General features: G+C 42.9%; 1 protein-coding gene across 2 annotated transcripts in view; it reads left to right on the top strand.

Moving 5' to 3' along the window:
• LOC106657657 (pikachurin) overlaps positions 1-19,766 on the top strand; it is a 79,001-nt gene that overhangs the window by 56,149 nt on the left and 3,086 nt on the right. The window contains exons 6-14 of one of the 2 annotated variants that reach the window (XM_023458040.1): positions 201-402; positions 2,317-2,461; positions 14,294-14,480; positions 15,093-15,250; positions 16,296-16,519; positions 17,615-17,864; positions 18,850-19,247; positions 19,323-19,538; positions 19,628-19,731. In XM_023458040.1, coding sequence (XP_023313808.1) covers positions 201-402; positions 2,317-2,461; positions 14,294-14,480; positions 15,093-15,250; positions 16,296-16,519; positions 17,615-17,864; positions 18,850-19,247; positions 19,323-19,538; positions 19,628-19,731 — 1,884 coding nt within the window. The remainder of the gene's footprint in view (positions 1-200; positions 403-2,316; positions 2,462-14,293; positions 14,481-15,092; positions 15,251-16,295; positions 16,520-17,614; positions 17,865-18,849; positions 19,248-19,322; positions 19,539-19,627; positions 19,732-19,766) is intronic. The other variant, XM_023458041.1, reaches the window with a different exon arrangement.

Genomic DNA, 19,766 nt, shown 5'->3' with positions numbered 1-19,766 from the left:
TTTCTTTCGCGAGAATTTTTTTCCCTTTTGCAGTAGTACGATGTCTTACTTCGGTAATTTTGGCCAAAATAAAATATGAATTTTTGAATAAAAATACATTCGGATTTCAATTTACGACTATAAACATAGCAAGATCGAGTACATTATATTGGACAAATTTCTTATCTCTGTCTTTACTTTGTGTGTGCCCGACACGACAGATGCGGAAGTGAGGTCGCCACGCTTCGGCGGTCAAAGCTGGCTGGCGTTTCCGCCTCTTCACGCCGCTTACAAGCACGTGCAGCTGGAGCTGGAATTCCGGCCCGAGACTTGGGACGGCATTATTTTGCTCGCAGGCGAGAGGGACGACCTGCAGGGCGACTTTATGGCTCTCATCATCTATCACGGATACGTGGAGTTCAGGTGAGCTTATTTCTTACCACTACTTTTTTTTTTTTTTTTTTTTTTNCTCTTTTTTTTTTTTTTTTTTTCATTCGACCTCAGTATCAATTCGTAATAGAGAGTCGCGTTCGACCGGAAGACGTACAATTTTCTTTTGGATCATGGATGTGAAACTACTCTTGGATATTTTATCCATCTCGTTCGTGCGCCATTATTTGTGGTACTCGGGAACGGCTTTCAATTTTCTCGCTGTCGTAACAGCTTTTTTATGCACACAACTAAACAATCTATATTGGATGTAGTTCGCAGGCATTTTTACAATTATTTTGTTTCATCGCGACAATACATAGCACACTTTGATGATTAAAACGACGATACACGTCATTCTCGAGCTCACTTTTTTGCAGGAAAGTTGAAAAATGTTCTCTCGTAACGAATAGTTATTTTTGCACTTTCTCGCTTATTTCATCGCGGAAGCTTATATACACTTTGAAAGCTCTCGTGTTAACCGCGTGCCAAAAAAGTTCAAACGTATAGGGCAAGAAACTTGATTGTTAAAGCTACGTTGCCGCGACTTGTTAACCTCGAGAGGTCACAATACGATTTAATAAAAGTGAATAAAATTAACCCCGAAGATCACTGGACGTAGTGCACAGCCTCTCGTATATCCGTAATCGAATTCACGTTAAACTTTTCGATTCAAGGCCTCGGCGTATTTAACGAAAATAAAATATAAACGTCGAAGAAACGGACAATCGCGCAAAAAATTGATTCGGATATAAAAAAGCCATTCCGTTAAATAATTCCTTCGAGTACGAGGGTATTATAAATGCAACGCTTCCGTGTGCGGTAGGTCGATAACCTTTAACCGATAATCACACGTCGTCAGCGCCGAGAACCGAAGAGCAAATAGTCGCAGTCGAAGCAACCGATCGATATTATGTAGCGAAAAAATACGAGCTAAATGTTACTGTCCAAATCGAAATTTCGTAGAAACAATCGAACGATCCAAGGAGTATCGATGCATCGAGATTAGTACGGACTCTTAAATACTTGATAATATTAATACGCAGAGTCGAATCGCAAAGAATGCGGAGGTTGTCGAGTACGGTCAGCAGCGGCATCAAATAACACAGGCGTCCAACGCGCATAGATTCAATTGTATGTATTACTATGTAGCTTTGTACGCTCCCCGTTCGGCAATTATTTTGGCTCGAAATTATTTCCGAACGAAGCCGACGAGCCAGCGAGATATTTACAGAAAATCGTTGTACGCATTAAGCCATGGCGAGCGACTATATACATTTGGCGATATTATCGATTCCATCGAGAATGCGTATATAATACAGAGAACGAGACAAGCGTGTACAATGCGCAGTATTCAAATCTTGCTAAAGTCGATGATTTATATAAATACCGTATAGAGTAAGCAAGACGTTAGCAGCACGAATTTTCGCTGAAAAAAAAATACAAGCTTTATTCGCCGCCACCGCAGCGCGTATATATACCCTGCGTTGCACAGAACGCGTAACCTATTTTCGCGCAAGGCTGCAGCTGATGGAATGTAATATACGTTCCTTTTATTTTTTTTTTTTTTTGCTCCCTCCCTCTCACTCTCTCTCGGAAGAGTTCGTGCAAATTTTATCTCTCTTTTATCCGGCATGTTTCAGCGTGAAATTGCCGTTCGTTTCGCCGATGGCTTCGAGTGTTTTCTAATCCGAGGCCACATAATTGATAATATCGGGAGAGAAGGGTCAAACCCCCGCAGCATAGCTCTCTCCCCACGATGAAATTTTTATTTAACCGAAAACTCCCAAAAAAAGGACGAAAAAAAGGCCGCAGTTTGGCCTTCTTTTGTAAACACCTTTTCCCGAAGGTATACACGCGTATAAAAACGCTATGGGTACGTTTCAACTTTTTTTTTTCTGTGCGCAGATTCGACTGCGGCAGCGGAGTGGGCATTGTCAGGAGCTCCGACACTGTCAAGCTCAATGAATGGAACGTACTGAACGTCTATCGACATCGCTGGGACGCATGGCTGCAATTAAATCAAGAAAAACGAGTCCAAGGCAGATCGAAGGTAAAAAAAAAAAAAAAAAAAAATAACAAAAGCTCATCATTTTTTGCGAGGGAAAAATGTTTTTTTTTGGAGGGATGGCAGGGCTGTTGATTGATAAGTAACCGTCAAACGCCGAAAGCCGCGCGGGGACGAAAAGGGAAAAAATTCAGCGTTTGCGAGCGCGAAAAAGCGGGTGCGCAGTCCGCCTCAAAAGGAAACGAGCGGCGCTTAATCGTCGTTGCAAAGTTGGCAGCCGCGTATCTCTCGTTAGACCGATGTTTATACATAAAAGAAAAGTGTAAACATTGTCTCTCTCGAGCTCTCTGATCATATAACGCGGCGCGCGCGAGGTACACACATATATATAGAGCAGAAATTGCGCAGAAACACACGTATAGGTAGGGCTAGAGCTCTGCACGAAATGAAGAAAACCACGCAAAACGATAAAGCCGAAAGCTCGAGTGGTGCTGTGCTGCGCTGTGCTCTGTGGCTGCTGCCGAGCGTGTAGTATACGTAAGCCGTGTGCGCACGCAGGCATGCGCAATAATAACACGCGTGCAGTACGACTCTCTCTCTCTCTCTCTCTCTCTTTCTCTTGGATAGCTACAACATATACTACTACACGATGCTATATATTCGTGCAGCTGGTCGAGCTGCTACTCGTCTCTCTCTAAAACCCTCGAGACCTAAAACCCCCAGCAGCTACGTAATTCAGGATAAAATGATTAAACGTCCTTCTTTTACCTCGAGCTCGACCCCATATATATATCCTGTCCGTCTATCTATAGCAGCCTCGGCCATAGAGCACGAAAGCTCAGCACAGAAACATCGTTTGTTATGCACGTATATATATGTATGGCTTGGGCTATCGAGCCAATAAGATTTCTATTCCTATACACCCTTTGTATACGTCTTAACTAACTCAATGGAAATCCCATTATAGAAATCGTTTGGGTCGTCTTTCGTGTAACGTAATTATGATGTTTTTATATATGTATCGTTTCAACTATCTTTGACTTAAATTCAGTTCGATCGATTTCCATTATCGAATGGATATACACCGTAGCTGTGCAATTAGTTTTTCGATGGTAAAAGTTTGAACACGTTAAATATCAATATCTTATACGGCGCTCGATGAGCGAAATTTGACAAAACATCAACAGCGTAATAATTAACGATCGTGCAGTATCGCGCGAGGGGGAGTTCAATGAATCATCGCCTTTAAAAGTTTCTTTCGTAAGCGAGTAAACATGCCGTCGAGAAAAGCGAAACGCGCCGAGAAGAGATCGGAAAATTAAGGCGAAATTACAGCGCAGCAGCGTTGCATAAGACGACTGTAATAGTCGTTGGGGGAAATATACGCGCGCGATGTTAAACATCGAAACGGGGGGGGGGGGGGGGNGGGGGGGGGGGGGGGGGGGGGGAGTGCATACGCGCGCGCATATATACCTGTATACGAAATATAGGCAGCCCCCGAGTCTTCCTCGGGCCGTCGTTCGCCCCGAAAAGCGGGCTAATCCGTTTTAATTACACAACTTTAATTTGAATAACAGCTGCAGCTTTGAGAGAACTTCTTCTTCTTCCTCTTCTTCTTCTTCTTCTTGGGCTTGGCTAGAAAGACGTCGTGCGCAAGAGCTAAGAACTGCATTTCTAATCGCGAGTCGCGAGTGCACAAATCATGGGCGAAACGCGACTAGCTAGCTCCGACGAAATTAACAAGTGTATATAGCTTTGAAAATCGTGTGCCCGCAGCGTCTCTTAATCGGGCGCGGCCTTGCGCGCGATTCGTTTCATCTCCGTTTGATAAGTCAAGAGTCTCTAAGTGCTGCACTTTTATCAGATCTGCGCGCTGACAAAGTTCGTTCAAAAGTTGAGAAAAAAATGTTTATACATTTATGAGTCGGGCGTAAAAGTGCGATTTCGTCCGCGATTAAAAGCTCGACGCTTTTGCCGCGCGCTTTGCGCGGCGAAATCGCAGGGAAGTTGACGGTGTGGGTTTATAACGAGGCGCGCGCGCATCATCGAGTGTGGCTGCAGAGAGATTTTACGAGTATTCGACGCTCTATGCGCGCGAGCTTTAATTGTTACGGCTTTACTTACCATTAATGCGAATGTCAACGCCGAAAATTTTTGTTGAATTATCTATAACGATCTCCGGCTCTCGAAATAGCTGACTCGAGCGCGTAGAAATTATTTTCGAATCGTAAGATTACATTTATACCGCGGTGGTGGTGACGCCTATATAGTCGAAGGAAAATAAAAAAAAATTCCCTTACCGCGCGCTCGAGTTACTATTACAAGTCGAGTCACATAGCTATGGGCGAGCGCCGCGCGCGAGTAGTATCTCATAAAATCGGCACGTGTGCGGCCCGGCGAGTTTTATAACGAATAAAAACAAAGAAAAGCTCGAAAAAAAAAATATCTATGTATATATGTGTGTAATACTCGCTGTAGTATATAGTATATATGTTTATGGTCGCTTTGGTGCAGCAAGCAATTTCACTGGCCCGATAAACTGGGTCAAAAGATATATACGAGCTATTATAGGTATATCGAGCTCTCAGAAGCTTCAAAAGACAAGGTAGAAGGCGCTGGCCTATACCGATACCTCCCGACAACATACTATATATAGCTGTTGTACTAACAAGACCATAACATATTATAACATGCAGAGTCGAAAGATTTTCGGGCGCAAAATTGCTGCTCTTGCGTTACTTAACTCCCCTTCGAGTATAGTGCTCGAGAGGAAGGATTAGCCGACTAAACTCGCTCTCTTTTTCTCTTTACACTTTGTCACGTTCCAACGGGTGGCTGATCGTCTTGCCCGAGAAAAGTCTTCTTGTCTTTTTTCCTCGAATCATCGGCTGACCTTTTACGTACGTGAACTACTTTAATTTCGTCGTTCGCATCGCGTCACAGCTCGTCCGATTATAAACACGCCCTTTGAGCGCGACACGTCATACGTAGCTGTGACCACGCAGAGCTATTAGCAGCTTCTTAGAGAGAGAGAGAGAGAATGTAATTGGTTAAAAAGGCCCCCCCGTTTATGATCTTATCCTCGAGTCATCTCGGGTAAATTAAATTTAAAGCCCACCTCGCTCGCTCGCGCATCCCTTTGAAATTTATTCAAAAAGCCTCCTAGCCCCTCTCGACTTCCCCCGGGGCGACTCTGATGTGCCAAAGTCTGTACAAAAAGTGTGCGTAGTATGTACGCGCGGAGCTCCCGGGAGGTCTGTTTTCTCCATTATACGTACTTTCGCGCGCGCGCGCGCCCGAGACAGTGTCTATTTTGTGGATAGGACGAAAAGTTAGCGTAATAAGTTTCAGCTCGCGCGTCACCACCGCTGGACATGCTCGCGAGCACGACTTTTAAACTTCGACTTCGATTTCGACGCCTCGGCTATACAGAGGCTTAAATACGTTTTGCATATATTATTATATAAAAACTCGAGGGTCTGATTATTTTGGACTTGTCTCGGCGAAGCGAATTTTTCAGCAAAAGTTTTTTTTCTAATGTATGCTTGAGCTTTCTTCGAGCGCAACAAGATAAACAAAAATTATGCGACGCGTAAAATGTTAAAGTAAAACAAAATAACGTAGAAACGCTCTGAATTTTATTTGAAATTTTCTTTTTTTATTCGTCTTCGTCTAGAACTGGAGATATTGTTAAAATAGTAAAAATTGACAATATTGCATAAAGTCAATGCGTAGAGCTCGGATTGCCGCGTCGATATATCGTTCATTTACCACAATTTTTCACTAATAATATCTCCGGTTCTATTGGTCGTATCAAGACGAATAAAAAAATGATGAAAAAACGAAAATTTTTGTCTTTTTGAGTGCAAAAAAATAAAAAAAAAATTGTTTTGGTAAATATTCAATAGTTTTGGAGTTTACGCCGTACAAACAATTAATTTGTTTATAACAATATACTCGACCCTTTGAGAGAGATGGGAGTTGAAAATTCAAATTCAGCGGGTCAAAATACGTAGTAACACACTTCGTTTTTTGTGAGACCTTCCAATGCATACGAAACCCCCTCAGCGCCTATGACTAAATTTAGATGTATCTGAATATAAAATTGCAGGAATCGCGGGTATCGACAAGTTTGAATATCACTTATTTTTTCCCATTTTTCTCGCGTATTTAACTTGCGCTACTTTGCTGGGCAAATGTATATTTACCGAGAAAAAATACATGGTCGTCCAGACACTTTTGCCTCTTATATTACGAGTAAAAAGCTTTCACGGGGCAACATTTTGCGCACGGAAAGCCAAAGAGTAAATAGCAGTCATATGGGCAATTCTCTGGCATAAAATCGAACATCGTGCTTATGATATTTCAGCGAGCTGCTGCTGCTGCTGCGACGTTGCTCGCTTCGAGAAGCCTGCGCAAAATTGCAAACACAGTCGCTACCCTTAATAAAGTATAGTACATATATACTCGCTCCCTGAAGTAAAAAAAAATCAAAGACTCGACGATATGTATAAGCTCCAACTGATTGCTCCACATGTACTAGCGCCCTGTTTAAGGACTGAAAAATTCCACGATATAAAATGAGGTTCGTCTGGCAGACGTCTCGACTTGGGCTCGATTCATCGCGGATATGTACGTGCTTTTGCTATACGTGATATCGATATCTTTCGCTTCTCATTTTTTTCTGATTAGATCGTCGCTCTGCGCGCAATTTTTGCGAGCAAGACGCGAGGTTTCTTACTTCTTACTTCCGTTCCGAAATCTCTTACGCGCGCTCGTATAATGTATAATAAAAAAAAAAGAAATATACGGTAGGTTATTTTTAAACGCTTGGCCAGCGGCCAATTTGTAGTTCACAAAGTCCGAGTCAAATGAAGATACGCTTAGAATTTTTTAATACCCGAGTAAGCGTCGTCGCGCGTTAGCATATTATGCAAAGGACGCGTGTAAGCGTGTGCGTACACTCGCGAAACTCGTCGCTCCTTTGTGCCGTACTGTAAGACTCTTTGACCTGACTCTGACGTGATTTAAACTTGCGCAGCAGCAGCAGCTGCTGCTACGACGACGACGACTGCTACTTCAAAAATCAAGCTCCGCTGCGGTGAGTATATACCGTGGATAAAAGTGACTTCCTCTTCTGATTCTTGACGTGCTGCTGCTGCTGCTGCTGGATCATCTACTTTGAACGTCGAAGAGCTGGGGAGGGGGACCATTAGCCAAGATGACGAGGACGCGACGACGACGGCGACAGACAGACAGCCACGACGACAGTCGGCCGTGACATTATTAACCTACAGATCCTTTTTAAACGCGAGCTCGTGAAAAAAACTTGTGATTTTATAATGTTAGCTGGGGCTTCAAAGCAAAGAGAGATAGAGAGAGAGAGGGAAAAAGAAGCTAAACAGTCCTACTCTAAGCATTCGATGAAATTGTTCCTTTAAATACCGGCTTTGAAGCTGTGTAATCCGGTTTTATTATTTTTCCTTACCGCGAGAGTGGCGTCACTCGTTACGGCAATCCTAAAAAGGGACTTTTCAGCGCGGAAAATTTTCCGCGAAGCCTATCAAGGGTATTATTCCACGCAGCCAGCGTCTTGGGCCGCGTAATTTTTTCCTAACGTTCATAACAAGACTCTTATGTGCCTCTCGCGAAAAATACGCGTCAAAGAAAAATCTCTATATAAAATTTAATACGAAGAAAAACTTTGAGGATCGCGGTGGGCGAGGATGAAAAAGAATATTGCGCGAGCTTATACCGTGTATATACCGCGCGACGAGAAAGGAAAAGATACACGCGGCGGCCAAAGTTTCGTTTTAGCTGAAAATAATACGGCTACGGTCGCCCTCCTCTCTTAGCTGCTTCTTCTTGATTCTTCTCGACAAGAGAGAGAGAGAGAGAGAGAGCGAATCTTAATTAATCCTGTGAGCAAGGACAAGAAGGCGGAATGAAAAATTTGCCATTCGAAACGCGAATTTCACGAGAGTAGTGACTCGTGACTTTCTTTTTTTTTTTTATTACGCTATCGCAGGTCGTAAATCTTTGCGCGCAGGCAGCGCGACGACTATTGTCACCCTTGCTGCTACTTGTATATAATCCGCAGCACGCCTAATTTCCTCGTTTTTTTTTTTTTTTTTTGGTCGTGCCCCCTTTCGCTCGAGGTTTTTGCGGCACCGCGCGCGCGCGCGAACATTCGTTAAACGATTTTATGTATAGGGACTTGGGCATCACAGGCGGCAGCCCGTGAAACTCCGCGTGTATACGTGCATTAATGACACGATGCACAAGTACCGTTACTATATAGACGCGGCGCTGCAAAGTTGTTGCGTCGCACACGCCTTAATGACGTCGTTCTGCATATTTCGGTAGGTCAAAATCCGCTAATTATGACGATATACCGAGCGAGCCATTCGGTAATTACGCGTAGTCCTCGTCGGGCTTCTTCGTCCCTGCGGACTATATATAGGTAGGACACGCACACACACGCACACGCGCAAAAGTTAGTAGTTGACCGAATATAGAGAGTTACGCGTGTTTTGGGCTCGCTACTATCTGCGGTCGCGGCGCATGACTCCGCGCGACTTGTTGCAGCGTATCATTATTATTATTATCTACCCTGCACGAGCTGCGCGCATAATGTTATAGGCGTTAAACAAAATTTATGCATCTAAGCTTCGCTTGAAAATTTCCGTAATGAAGCGTCGGCGGCGGCGGCTGCTGCTCTTTTTCATCATCAACTTGTTTATAACTGCAACGAGTTCGCGGGCGTGTGTGTGTGTGCGCGCGCGCGACACGAGCGATAAAGAAGATGAGAACTTTTAACATTTTTGCTCGGCTTTTCAAATTCTTCGTAGCAAACAGTCTACTCATATGGGCCATTAAGTGCTCGCTCGACTTGGTTCTTTCGCCCGAATTTTCGTCGAATCGTGCATTTTTATCGCGCTTTCTCTTTGCCAAGTTGTGATTTATCAAAAAAAATGACTCGATGTATTTATCATTCGCAAAAGTTAAATTCTATAATTCGTAGTAAAACAAAAGCAGGAGTAAAGAATTCAAACGAAAATTAAAGATTCTAACCGTAACCAAATCACAATAGAAAAATTTTTCGCTCGTCGGAACGATACGAGTAACGTTATCTTTTTTTTTTTGTTTCTTTGCCCGCGCATGCATCACGACAAAAATTTTGCTCTAAAAAGATCTCGTTGGCTTTCAACATAGACAAAAAAAAAACCAAAAAAAGGTCGCGGTAAACAGCATAAAAAGATCCTCGTTATACGCCCAAGCAGCAGCAGCAGCACACATATCGCTCCGCACATGCTCTGGCACATATCGCGAGCTGGTATACATATATAAGTTTTTTTTCAAAGCTATACAGCGCAGCATAGTCGTGCAGCGGGGCGCTTTTCTTGCCTCCGGCGGCACCTATCCTATTTTATACGCACGCAGCTAGTAGTAGTGCGCACACTTTACACTCTTAATGAGACAGAAATCGATGCGCACTCTGTTATTTCGCTCTTTTTTCCCCCCAGTCCTCCACTTTTATCTCGTGGCGCTACTCCGTCTTCTTCTTCTTCTTTTTTTTGGGGGCTCTTACAGGGAAAACTTGGTAATGCGTCGCCGACGCCGCTGCATCGATGTGTATACACGTGCCATAAATTATGCATGCTAGCGCGAAACTTTGGGTGTGGCGGCGGCGCTAAACTATTCGCTCGCTCGGCTTCGCGTGACTGCGATCGGTTTTGGCTTTGTGCGCGCACGCGAGCCAAAACTCAATTTCTCCGTGTTGTTGGCTTTCGCGCCACCACCCCTTATATATAACATGTCTCTTGCTTCTTTTTAATGGAATGCGCAAATCGACAAAAACCAATCGGGACCCAAAGTTTTGGGAAAAATTATACAGATCGAGAGTTGTGCGTATAGGCCGTACAAAAGCTCATCGACGTATATTTGTACAAGGCTCTCGATGGCTTGCTATCGCTGAATTGCACAGTCAGATTAACAATTTCCCCTCCTCTCTCTCTCTCTCTCTCTCAAAGCTTTTCAATCAATTTTCTCAGAGAATTCATTCAAAGCCCGGAAAATTGCCGTTGACGGAGGCAATCGCCCATTCGCAAGAGCAGGAACTTCTTATTCGCTTTTCCATTTGCCCGCCTGGGAATTACGCGCGCTCTCAGGGTCATTCTCTTATTTGCTAAGAGCATTAACTTTTAAATAAACTCCGAGTGGCTTCTGTGTATACCAAAAGTGCGTTTATGTAAATGTAAAATGATTTGGAGTAAAGTCAAATGTGTTACAGTCTGGTCGGTCAATCGGTTTATTTATGACGCGTGCGAATCGTTAAAAAGTAAATTGAACTATTTCTATTGACACAGTGACTCGAGAAAGCAAATCAATCTGTCATCAATTTTGATTTGAATTAAAGAATTGACAAATAAAAGTTCGTTCCTAATTAAGCTTATTTGGCGTCAATGATGTTTTTCAACGATGCATTTCGGGCCGAGGAGATAGAGAGAGAAGTTCGAATTTCGGCATGAATTCATAAATAAATAACAATGAAAAATGAAAGAAAATTTTCAAAATAGGTTGCCAACTCGGGCAAGTTATTCCGAAAGTAAATTAGAAACACGCTATATACGATACGAAATGGAGAAGCTGGGAAGAACGTTTTAAAATACTTATAAACTTTGATTTTCCGCGACTCTAAGAAAGCTCCGCGATGCATTATTCAATTTTGAAGAACCATGATTAGATTTTCACTTTCTTGGAGTCAGCAGCAGCAACACCAGCGCTTCTATGTAGAATTCAATCGTATTCGTACAGAAGAAATGTTTGAAAGTTCAGAAACAGCGACGACATTAACTTAGAAAAAATAAGTCGACCGATTTATCTTGCGTAATAATTTTTTAAACTTCAACGGAGAACGGAGAGATGCAGGTGTGACGGTTAGGTTTACACAGGGATAAGAGCGAAAATTTAGCTGTCGCGCGGCGTGCAGCCATCTGGGCCTTTAACGTTGTTTCGCGGTCGGCTTATACCCATGTTAATGGGAAGTCTCGTTCGACGCCGCGCGGCACAGCATTTGTCGGTCTATTTAAACATAGTTTTCCAGTTTAACGAGCTAACGATCAAGATCTAATTGTAATCATGACCTCGTTGGCCTGCTTATACACACACAAACACACACACACTCGAAACTATCTAAAAAAAGGATCAACGATAAGCGCGCGCGCGCGCGCGACTGCGCAGCGTCAAAATAGCTTAATCGCGTTTTAGAAATAATAAGGGTAATTTTTTAAATCCTGAATTCTATCTCTGGATCTCAAGCTCTTTCTCCTTATATTTCGATCGTAGATAATAAGCAGCAGCGCCACAAGAGACGAAGGGTGAGACTCGCGGCCCATTGCCTTTGCCCTCGCTTGGTTTTTTTTTTATACTTTCCTCCTCTCAAGCACATTTTCTCGGCTCTTTTCACTGAAAATTATTCCGCGGCTAATTAAAAACAAAGCCCCGTGCGAAGCCATGTAGCAGCAGAGGGGTCATATAGACCGAGGTAGAGAGAGAGCAACATAACGCGGGCAAAGCATCTAATTAGAAAAAAAAATCCATTGAAAGAAACCAATTACAGCAATGAGGCGAGCGTCTTATATACGTAGTAGAAAAGAGAGAGAGCAGCTGATATTATGCGCGCAGTTCTTTTATACAATATGTATATAGTATATAAAGCGAAAGCTCGATCGATGAAACTTAACTGCCCCTTCTTGGCAGTGTATAGAGTCTATATGGTATACGTATAGCCTCGCGCAGCTCTTCTCTCTCCCTCTCTCTCTCTCTCTATATGTACATGGTGTGGAATAAAACGCCCTTTGTCTTCGATCTCTCTACGCTATGTTACGTATAGTATATAGGGTACGTACGTATAGCAAAGGGCCGCCGCCGCCGCAGCCGCGTCTCTCGGCTCGCTATATACCGCTTAGCTCGCAGGTAATTTGTTTTCGAAGAAAAAAGCCTCGAATCTTGGGCTTTATACACCCGCGGTATGGTAGAACGTGTGTTGAAGCGAGAGCCCTGCGCGATCGATTCTACATCGCAGCCTACAGCTCCCTCCGTGTACACGCATACACTTTGTTATACATACGGAGTTGAAGCTTTTCTTTGTTAAGTAGCGCTGCCAAAGCTACGATAAGCGGCAGCTCGCGATCATTTTTGATTTTTAATCTTGCTATAATGAATAATGAAGCACGTATACTTTAATGACAAAAGACCCTGCGGTGACTCTCGCTTTTTCTCATCTAATTGTCTCGAATTACGATTACTTTTATCTCGACCATATGGGGCTTGAGATGTTTAAATCGTTCAAATCTATTCTTGGATATAGTCTTGAACTGCTGCTGCTATTCATCGATCAGCGTTGTTCGTAGCAACTTTGAAAAGTTTTCGATCGATCGTGTGCAAGCTCTCTCGCCTCCTCCCCTCTGACCACGGTTCAAATGAAATTCCGGTTTAAACGTCATTGTATCCCCGAACGCAGCGCCGACTAACTCGTATGGCAAATTTAATAAAAAAAATCGTGTGTCGGTGTACGTACCCGCCACTTTGCCGGTGACATGCGGCCACCGCCCCGAAAGACTCGACTGGAAGAAGAAAAAAAACATCGATCGCGTGCATTCACGATGTTTTTATCATAATAATCTCTTTATATTGTAGTTGACAATTGGCGTATTTTCGAATCTCCCAAAACATAGATAATATAATTAACTATTCAATTATGTTGTATTGTAATCCTCCAAGTAATTATTTATAATAATTATTATGATGAATATAACACGCTGAGGAAAATTGCTTCTTAAACATTTTCATACTAGAGACTCACCTTATTTTTCTTTACTCTATCAATTTATTCGCTTGGCTTCAAATAAAAGTGACTATTAGCAACTATTTTCTGCTTTATATCTACTACGCTCATAAAGGAACAAAAATATTTACAGCTATATTTTTATTATATCAATGGCACAGGAACTCGTCAGAACACTCTCTATTGATTCGGCTATATTCGGTTGTATTTATTTTTTCGCGCACTCACACAATATTGCCTCCATGCGGCAGACAGACGAAAAGAGCTTACAATGCGCGGAAAACATCAGACATTCTTGTCCACGACGAATATAATACGAGGGGACGAAATTTAATTTTTCATCGAGAACATCTCCTCTCGGTATACCGAGTACACCCGTCTCTCGAGTATCACTAAGAGAGAGAGAAAGAGAGAGAGGTAAAACCCTCTGATGCGGCTTTATTCAAAATCAGCCATGTGTGTGTGTGTCTGTACGTGTATCTCCATTTATATTGACCAGTAGTCTCGCCTCGTCCTATCGCATTTATTTTTTTGCCCTATACCCGTATACAGCAGGTATACTTTTGCTCAACCCACATTCTCTACCTACAGTTGCATTCATATTTTCGTTTTATATTTCATACTTTTACCTTTTGGATGCTAATGGAAGCTCTCCCTTGCTTTGCTTTTATTTTTTTCCCCCCTGACAGCTTCTGATATTTCCACGCTGTTTTGTTTGGTTTTACTATGTTAAAAATGCATCACCAGCATTGAAAAATAAAATAAAAAAATAACGGAAAAATATACGAATAACCCGGATTAAGCAATGCTTCGCTGCAACGCAGTACGTACCTGTCAATATTCTCCTTGTTTACACATTTTCTAGGCAAATTTAAGTGGTAGGGCCTATTAAGTGTGTGTGCAAAGTTTCAATTAACATGTAAATGAAATCGTCCGTTTACGATTTTACACGATGCCAAAGCAAACTCTGCATTTTCCTGATTAATATAAACTATATAAAATAACTATCTGAAATTTGTCCGTTGCAGGGTTTATTTTCGCGCATCACCTTCCGGGAGCCGTTGTTCGTCGGCGGGCCAGGCAACACCACGGGCCTCGAGCGTCTGCCGATAAGATCCGGCTTCAAAGGCTGCGTCCGAAATTTGGAGATAAACGAGCATCGATATCATTTCCCCTTGGCTCCCGTCGGCGATGCTCTCAATGGTTTCGACGTCGGTGAGTCTATACATAATGCATTATATGATTCGACGCAAAGAGATGCTTATATACTCTCGAATGTCTCAACCTTGTCTCGAGGATAATGTGCCTATAGGCGCTGCATCTTGCCGAATGCGCCGATTCATATAGGTGTTTGATTGAAATCAAAATCGGATTCATTGGAAAATTAACGGCAGCGCACGTACGTTAGCGCGTGAGAAAATTGAGTTTGCTAACTGTATTATGCTCCGTTCGATCAATATTGAATTTATAGAGTTCGCGTTCAGGTTTAACATAATTGACTTTGCAACCTAGTGATTGTCGGCTATTATTATGATCGGTCATGTTTTACTCTTGAATATGGGATTTCGACTATTAAGTCTATCAAACGCCTATGAATTTAAAAAATATATTTAGAACGAAGATTATAAGAATCAATTGCATAAAGGTTGAGAGATCATTGATTTCCATTTTTACTTCGCAATAAGTCTGCAAAGTCTGCCCTAAAGATTTTTGTCAATCAATGAAATCACCACTTGTTGTTCGTTAAAACATTTAACGGAAGCATCGGTGATTTCATTGGAATTCCAAGCGACGCTGCTGAATAACGTTTGACCACGAATTAAGTAGACTTCGAACATATTTCAGATAAATGCGTGGCGGATCGTTGCAGCAAGGTGCCGTGCTCGCACGGTGGCAAATGCTTGACAACGAGCGGCGACACGGCCGTCTGTCTCTGTCCGCTCGGCTACACGGGTGACCTCTGCGAAACAAGAGTCGACCTCCAGGTAAATGTGACGCTCAATTTTCATCAATTAGTACCTGTCCCGCGTGAAAATATCGATTGTCATTGCACACACTTATTCGTTCGAATTAACGTTTTTGACGCGGTAATTTGGGACGAAAAGAAGAAAAATCGGATACGCGGTTGGAAGCATTTATATAAAATTGAAATGTTTCTTCCTGCGGGACATTTTTTATTTTTAATAGAAGCGAACCGTCCGAGTTCCAATTTCGTCCCATTGCCCTACTTTACATCGTGCGACGAGCTCTGCAGCTTCGTATATTATACAACAGTGCACAATAGCCAGTGGTATCTCTCGCCTATATAGCCCAGAAAACTTGTGTACATAATTCAATGATATACTAACGACCAATGAACTGCATACTCGATAGTCCGGAGTTGTTGCGTACACGTGTTTCCCGCATTGTTTCTCAGAATATTGGATTAAAGCGATACGCGCGGCTCTTCAAGCTCGTTTAACCATTGTAAAAGCTCAAAAAACTTATCGCGCTCGTACTCCGGTAGAACGTACATGGAAAATGAGAACGTTTGTAATAATAAAATGCTAATTTCTTACATTGAATATCAAATACCAAAGCTACGAAGATGCACAAGTGCTTTTAATAATTGGAAACGTATGGAAAAGATAAAGTTAAAACAATCAACGGTGCTGCAGTTAATAATCCAAGTTTTTGCAGGTATACGGTTCGAAGTAAAAAAAATTCGAATGTACGATCGCGAGCGCGCGAGCACGGTTAGCATGTATGAATCGATATTTCAGTGTGGCAAAGACAATACGAGAAGCTTTATCAGCTCTCGCACGTTCCACGCAGTTTCGTATCGGGATAAAATTACCATTAGCGCAATACGTTCATTTGATAAATTTCATTACTTGTTCAAAGCAAGTATTATACGCGTGTGTCTTTAAATTAATAGTATTGATATATTTGCATAATCGGATAATCGTACGGCGAATATAATTCATTATCGTTTGAACAAAAACACATTTGAAAAATGTGACGAAATAATTTATTCTTAATTTTTCACAGGTCCCATCGTTCAATGGCTCTTCGTATCTGAAATATCCTGGACTGGCCGAGACGTCGCTTTCCTGGTTGGAATTATCCTTGACGATCAAACCTTTCGCCGCTGACGGGGTCATTCTTTACAATGGCCATCACAGCGACACGACCGGCGATTTCATAGCTCTTTATCTCGTCCAGAGTCACGTGCACTTTACTTTCGATCTTGGCACTGGTACCGCCACGCTGAGGTAAGCTTTCTTACGACTAGTAGTTTTTTGTTTAAGTAATAAAAAATAAACCACCGACGTAGCGGTCGTTATGCGACGTGGAAAATAAATAATCGTTGTACTTTCCAACTATACTTCTCGACTCGAGTGGTATATCGATGAAAATAGTCAGACCCATTAGAGAGAACGTCATATTTTTAAGTATTGAAATATAAACTCCCATATTTGTTGAGACTGGTTTAATATTTCACGGATGCACGCAGTAACTCCACTTTTATCCGCTCTCGACTGTTTAAACATTGATAATTCCCGTTGTGTCATACGGTGCTTGTTCATAATTTACACTTGTTACCTCTATTTTAGTTTTCTAAATGATTATTGAACCGCAGCGGATTGGTTCGGCTAAAAATAATTTTCGGCGATTTCCATAACTCCAACGAATGCACTTTTAAACGAGTTCTACAGTATTCAATGGCTCGAGTGTCGTTTTTCGACTCATGCAAAATACTCGATCCACAAATATCCTAGAGCTTTCGCGCAAAAACTGAACGAGTTTATTTTCGCCTACTAATATCTCGTATACGAATAAAATCGATCAGAACATCGGTTAGATTATCAGGTCCTCGGCACACACAAGCGATGTTTATAGCCCTATTAGGCTTCGATGATTACTCGTGTTGTCTGCGCGCATAAAATCGCGCACGAACACGTAAACCCTCGGCAATCGCAAGCATATTGTACAGCAGCAACAAAGGAACGCAAAGACTATTATGCGCGGCGCAGGAAAATAATACAAACATGAATATTCACGAGCCGTGTTGCGATTTATATGCTTGCTACTACGTCAACATCGTTCGTGGTTCTAATCGTGCCATTTCGTTACAGCAGCAGCGTATAACACTCTACCTAGCCTCTCTTAATAAAACAGATAGATATCTCGATTCATATACACGGACTGCTTCAATTAAGCCGCCGCCGCCGCCGAGCGATTATCCTTGTATCTAACGTCGTGTTTGCCTATGCAAATCCGATTTCTGAAATACACACCCGCGAATTATCGATCGAGTCACGCAAAAAAAAAAGAATGTACTAATAATAAAATATCATCTTCGTCAGGAGCGAGAAGCCAATAGCGCTGGGCGAATGGGTGGAGGTGCGAGTGTCGAGGACCGGTCGTCTGGCGTCGCTCGAGGTCGAGCGCAGCCCGGCCCAGGAGATACTGTCGCCCGGGGCGTTCACCCAGCTGTCGCTGCCGCTGAACATGTATCTGGGCGGCGCGCCGTCCACCGACATGTTCTCCAACAAGCTGAAGACCAAGAGCAACTTCGTCGGCTGCATACAGACCGTACTGCTGAATCGACGAGAGGTATATATATAGCATATATAAAGTTTCGCAACGTAGTGGAGAGTGCAACTAGGCAAATATATAATAGAGCGAACCTTGACTTATTTACTTAGCCAAAAATGGAGCTGCCTGGGCTCCTTGATACTATACTCTATATGGTATATGCTCGTCTCTAATTCCGAACTTGGTATACACGCCCGAGTACTCATGGAAAATTCAAAAATAAAACCACCGAGAGCGTCTTGATGCGCGCAATGTCGAGTGAATTTCTCAGTTTATTTTCGGTTCGATTGTCACGAAGCGTATGCACATATCGCGGGGGCAAGTTTTACGCGAGAATCTATTTCAATCAACGGCTATAAAGGCATCTCTTGTAGTCGCTTTTGAAACGCCAATCAAGTTTGCAGTGTTAACAAAAATCAAATTGACGCTCCCGCGCGAGCGTCTTGTGTTATCTTCGTCGTGCGTATGAGCGAGGAACGCGTCCGCGTCGATGCACTCACACTGTATGCCACATTGCTCGCGAATAAACACACGTCAGAGAGAGAGAGAGAGAGAGAGAGAGAGAAGTATACAAGGGGATTGAAAACTCAAACAGCCCTCGTCTTGTATATATGTACGAGAAAGTGTGCAAGGGAGCGCGAAAACTTTACAACTAAAGCTGCCTGCCTTCCTTCTGACTATCTATAAGTACATACAACCACGAGATGCATACAACTCCGAGTTGGCACTCCTGTATATAGACCGGAGATGCTTTGAGGATTCCAAAAGTAGTCTTCATTACTATTCTTACGTATAACTTGCTTCATAGTTCGAATAAACACTCCTTGAAATCCATGCAACACTTGTTTGTTTTTTTTTTATTGGCCTTTGGTCGAAACAAGACAAACATTTGTTTAGAAAATAAAATGAAACGTTGAACGGGAGATTAACTCAAACTTATTTTTGTCGTGCTTTGGACGAGCAAAAGCAGCATCAAAGAAAAATCATGTTCATTAATTTCCAGATGAACATATTGGCTGAGGCGCTGGGCGGAGCGAACGTGGGTAATTGCGGTCACGCCTGCGAGTCGCGGCCGTGCGGCGACGCCGAGTGCAGGCCGCTGCGCGACAGGTTCACCTGTCGCTGCCGACCCGGCCTGCCTCATCCGTGTCCCGCGATAAACGTCCGCCAGAAACAGATTCTCGAGCTCAAGTTTCAGCACGGAGCAGCAGCAAGTGGCAGCGGCGACAGCAGTAGTACGACCGCCGCAACGACGATCCTCCCAAGCATTTATCCCGTAGTCTCCACGAGTATGCTGGAGCGCGCCGAGGAGGAGCAGCAGCAGCAGGCAGACAGATCGGTGCCTAGTTTTACGGGCATCGACAGCTATTTGTTTTACGACGACGTCGATACGTTAAAGAGGTGATTAATTTATATTCCACGAGTTGAACCATGTACATCGATTGTTCTAAATTTTTACAACTAATTATTATATAGGCTAACGAGCGACAAAGTCGACATAAATATGCGCTTCCGAGCGAGCAGCGATGGATTACTACTGTGGACGGGCGATAGATCCAACAATTTCTTCGCGCTTGGGCTTGACCAAGGCTATCTCGCGTTTACTCATAATCTCGGCTCCCGTAAGAGTGTTCTACGATACAATCTCACGAGATTGGACGACGACCTTTGGCACCGCGTCAGAGCCACGAGGTTAATCATTTGTATTTCGTAGATATAGTTTTTTTTTCGCTTAAATAATACACGCAACGATCGTGATACATTTTTTTTACTCATTGCAGGAATAAGCAGCGAGCGTCGTTAGTCGTTGACAATGGTAGCAGCGTGTGGATCGAGTCTCAAGATGAACAAAGACAACCCAATACAGAATTAGGACTCTACGTAGGTGAGTAAATTTGCCCTTAGTCGCCATCGATTCAA

This window comes from Trichogramma pretiosum, unplaced genomic scaffold (assembly GCF_000599845.2).
Source record: "Trichogramma pretiosum strain Unisexual culture from Peru unplaced genomic scaffold, Tpre_2.0 scaffold90, whole genome shotgun sequence".
NCBI lineage: Eukaryota > Metazoa > Arthropoda > Insecta > Hymenoptera > Trichogrammatidae > Trichogramma > Trichogramma pretiosum.
Note: the sequence above shows the minus strand (reverse complement) of the source record. Positions and strands in the feature narration are given on the sequence as shown.